This window comes from Otolemur garnettii, unplaced genomic scaffold (assembly GCF_000181295.1).
Source record: "Otolemur garnettii isolate 467f Iridium unplaced genomic scaffold, OtoGar3 scaffold00011, whole genome shotgun sequence".
NCBI lineage: Eukaryota > Metazoa > Chordata > Mammalia > Primates > Galagidae > Otolemur > Otolemur garnettii.
Genome location: NW_003852406.1, coordinates 8,058,972 through 8,061,703, shown reverse-complemented (window position 1 = coordinate 8,061,703; position 2,732 = coordinate 8,058,972). Strand labels below are relative to the sequence as shown.

Sequence of the window (2,732 nt, the reverse complement as noted above, 5' to 3'; positions counted from 1 at the left end):
GCCTGGCTATTTTTTTGTTGCAGTTTGGCCGGGCCAGGTCTGAACCCGCCACTGTTGGTATATGGGGCCAGTGCCCTACCCACTGAGCCACAGGTGCCGCCCCAGCACCAAACATTTTGATCATTGAAAAAAGTTCTTGGGCCAGGCATGGTGGCTCATGCCTATAATCCCAGCACTTGGAAGGCCAAGGCCAGTGGATTGCCTGAGCTCATGGATTGGAGACCAACCTGAGCAAGAGTGAGACCTTGTCTCTAAAAAATAGCCAGGCCCTGTGGCTTGCACCTATAGTCCCAGTTACCTGGGAGGCTGAGGCAGGAGAATCACTTTAACCCAAGAGTTTGAGGTTGCTGTGAACTAAGATGCCCCAGCACTCTGCTAAGGGTAACCAAGCAAGACTGTGTCTCAAAAAAAAAGAAAGAAAAAAGTTATTTTTGAGAGGATAGAGGTGAGAAAATTAGATATGTAGAATCTATCATATATACCAGCCAGTTGTTTTATTTCACAGTTTTTCTTCTTGTCCATGTGAAGGCAGTTTGTGAAAGGGAAAAAAGTTGACACACTCCTGCACAAGATAATGATTTCAAATTCATCCACTGTTTAGCTTTCGTGTGAAAAGTGTTAAGCAACTAGTAGTGCAAACATAGTTTTGGCAGTAGGATTAAGGGTCCAATTATCTGTACCCTCTAGAGCAGCGGTTCTCAACCTGTGGTTCATGACCCCTTTGTAACAATGAAAATACATTGTGGCATTAGGAAGGTTGAGAACCAGTGCTCTAGAGAAATACTCTCCAGTTTGTTCTTATTTCCCTTTCTACTCTCCCCTCCTTTCTCAGATAATGCTTGGTACAACTTTAGTCCTAAGACAAGGTAAGAATACGTATCGATAGGCAAATGTTTGTATACACAAGATATACCAACACCAAATGTTTTGGTATGTGTGTGTATGTCTGTAGGTTTGGGGAGAAGTGACTAAACTTATAGAATAATAAATTGTTATTTTTATTTATTGATTGATTGCAATTTTTGGCTGGGGCTGGTTTTGAACCCACCACCTCCAGCATATGGGGCCAGTGCCCCACTCCCTGAGCCACAGGTGCTGCCCAAATTGTTATTATTTTTTCACCAAGTCCTTAGATATCATTTCATGGAATGCCTGCTCTCACTTTACATTTCAGATATAGACTAAGGCTAGTGAAAGTGATTGCCTAAGATCATATCAGTAGTTAATGGTAGACTGGTTGCAGTGGCTCATGCCTGTAATCCTAGCACTCTAGGTGGCTGAGACGGGTGGATTCCTTGAGCTCATGAATTCAGGACCAGCCTTAGCAAGACCAAGACCCCATCTCTCTGTCTCTCTCTCTCTTTTTTTTTTTTAGAGACAGAGTCTCACTTTATCCCCCTCAGTAGAGTACTGTGGCATCACAGTTCATAGCAACCTCCAACTCCTGGGCTTAGGAGATTCTCTTCCTCAGCCTCCCAAGTAGCTGGGACTACAGGTGCCCACCGCAACATCAGACAATTTTTTTGTTGCAGTTTGGCTGGGGCAGAGTTCAAACCTGCCATCCTCAGTATATGGGGCCAGCGCCCTACCCACTGAGCCATAGGTGCTGTCCCCAAGACCCCATCTCTAAAAAAAAAATGTTAGTGGGAGATCTGGGATTCAAACTTGTGTTCTATGACCTCCAAATCTATGGTTATTACTAAATCATTTACTATTTCCCTTTTTGTTTATTTTATTTTATTTTTTTTGGAGATACAGTCTTACTTGTCACCCTTGATAGAGTACGCTGGCATCATAGCTCACAGCAACCTCAAACTCCTAGGTTCAAGAGATAGATCCTCTTGCCTCAGCCTTCTGAGTAGCTGAGACTACAGGCATCTGCCATAATGCCTGGATATTTGTTTAGAGATGGAGTCTCAAACTCCTGAGCTCAAGTAATCCATCTTCCTTGGCCACCCAGAGTGCTAGGATTACAGGTGTGAGTCACCATGCCTGGCCACTATTTTCCTTTTTAATTAATAATTCACTACTTTGCTATAGATCCAATGGTGAGAGTTTAGAAGTATGAATAATTAATTGTTAACAATGAATTTCCTATTTAAAGAAGTGTTGCTTTTTATGTGTTTTAAAGAATTTGGTAATTTTTTGCAGATTGAAGAAGCAGCAAGGAAAAAAATAGAAGATATGAAAGAAAATGAACGCTTAAAAGCCACTAAAGAATTAGAAGCTTGGAAAGAATGTCAAAGAAAAGCTGAAGAACAAAAAAGAATTCAGAGAGAAGAAAAATTACGTAAAAAAGAAAAGCAAATTGAAGAAGAAAGAAAAAATTTAAAACATAAAAGTCTTACTAGAAATTCAGCATCTAGATATCTTGCTGCAAAAGGTATAATGATTACTTTAATATTTTCTAGAAAAGTTAAGTCCTGTTAGTAAAGTATGGATACTTAAAAAAAAATAAATCTGTTGGCTTGGTGCCCGTAGCTCAGTGGTTATGGCGCCAGCTACATACACCGAGGGTGATAGGTTCAAACTCCGCCTGGGCCAGCTAAAAATAACAATGACAACTGCAATAAAAAATAGCTGGGCATTGTGGAGGGTGCCTGTAGTCCCCGCTACTTGGGAGGAAGCAAGAGAATCTCTTAAGTCCAGAATTTTGAGATTGGTGTGAGCTGTGATGCCATGGCACTCTACCAAGGGTGACATAGTGAGACTCTGTCTCAAAAAAAAAAAAA

The 2,732-nt window shown here is 41.2% G+C and overlaps 1 protein-coding gene across 2 annotated transcripts in view; it reads left to right on the top strand.

Annotated features, from left to right (window-relative positions):
- Window positions 1-2,732, top strand: part of DNAAF4 (dynein axonemal assembly factor 4) — a 52,417-nt gene that overhangs the window by 21,995 nt on the left and 27,690 nt on the right. For both annotated transcript variants that reach the window (XM_003784373.1, XM_003784372.3), the window contains exon 4: window positions 2,152-2,383. In XM_003784373.1, the coding sequence (XP_003784421.1) occupies window positions 2,152-2,383 (232 nt within the window). The remainder of the gene's footprint in view (window positions 1-2,151; window positions 2,384-2,732) is intronic.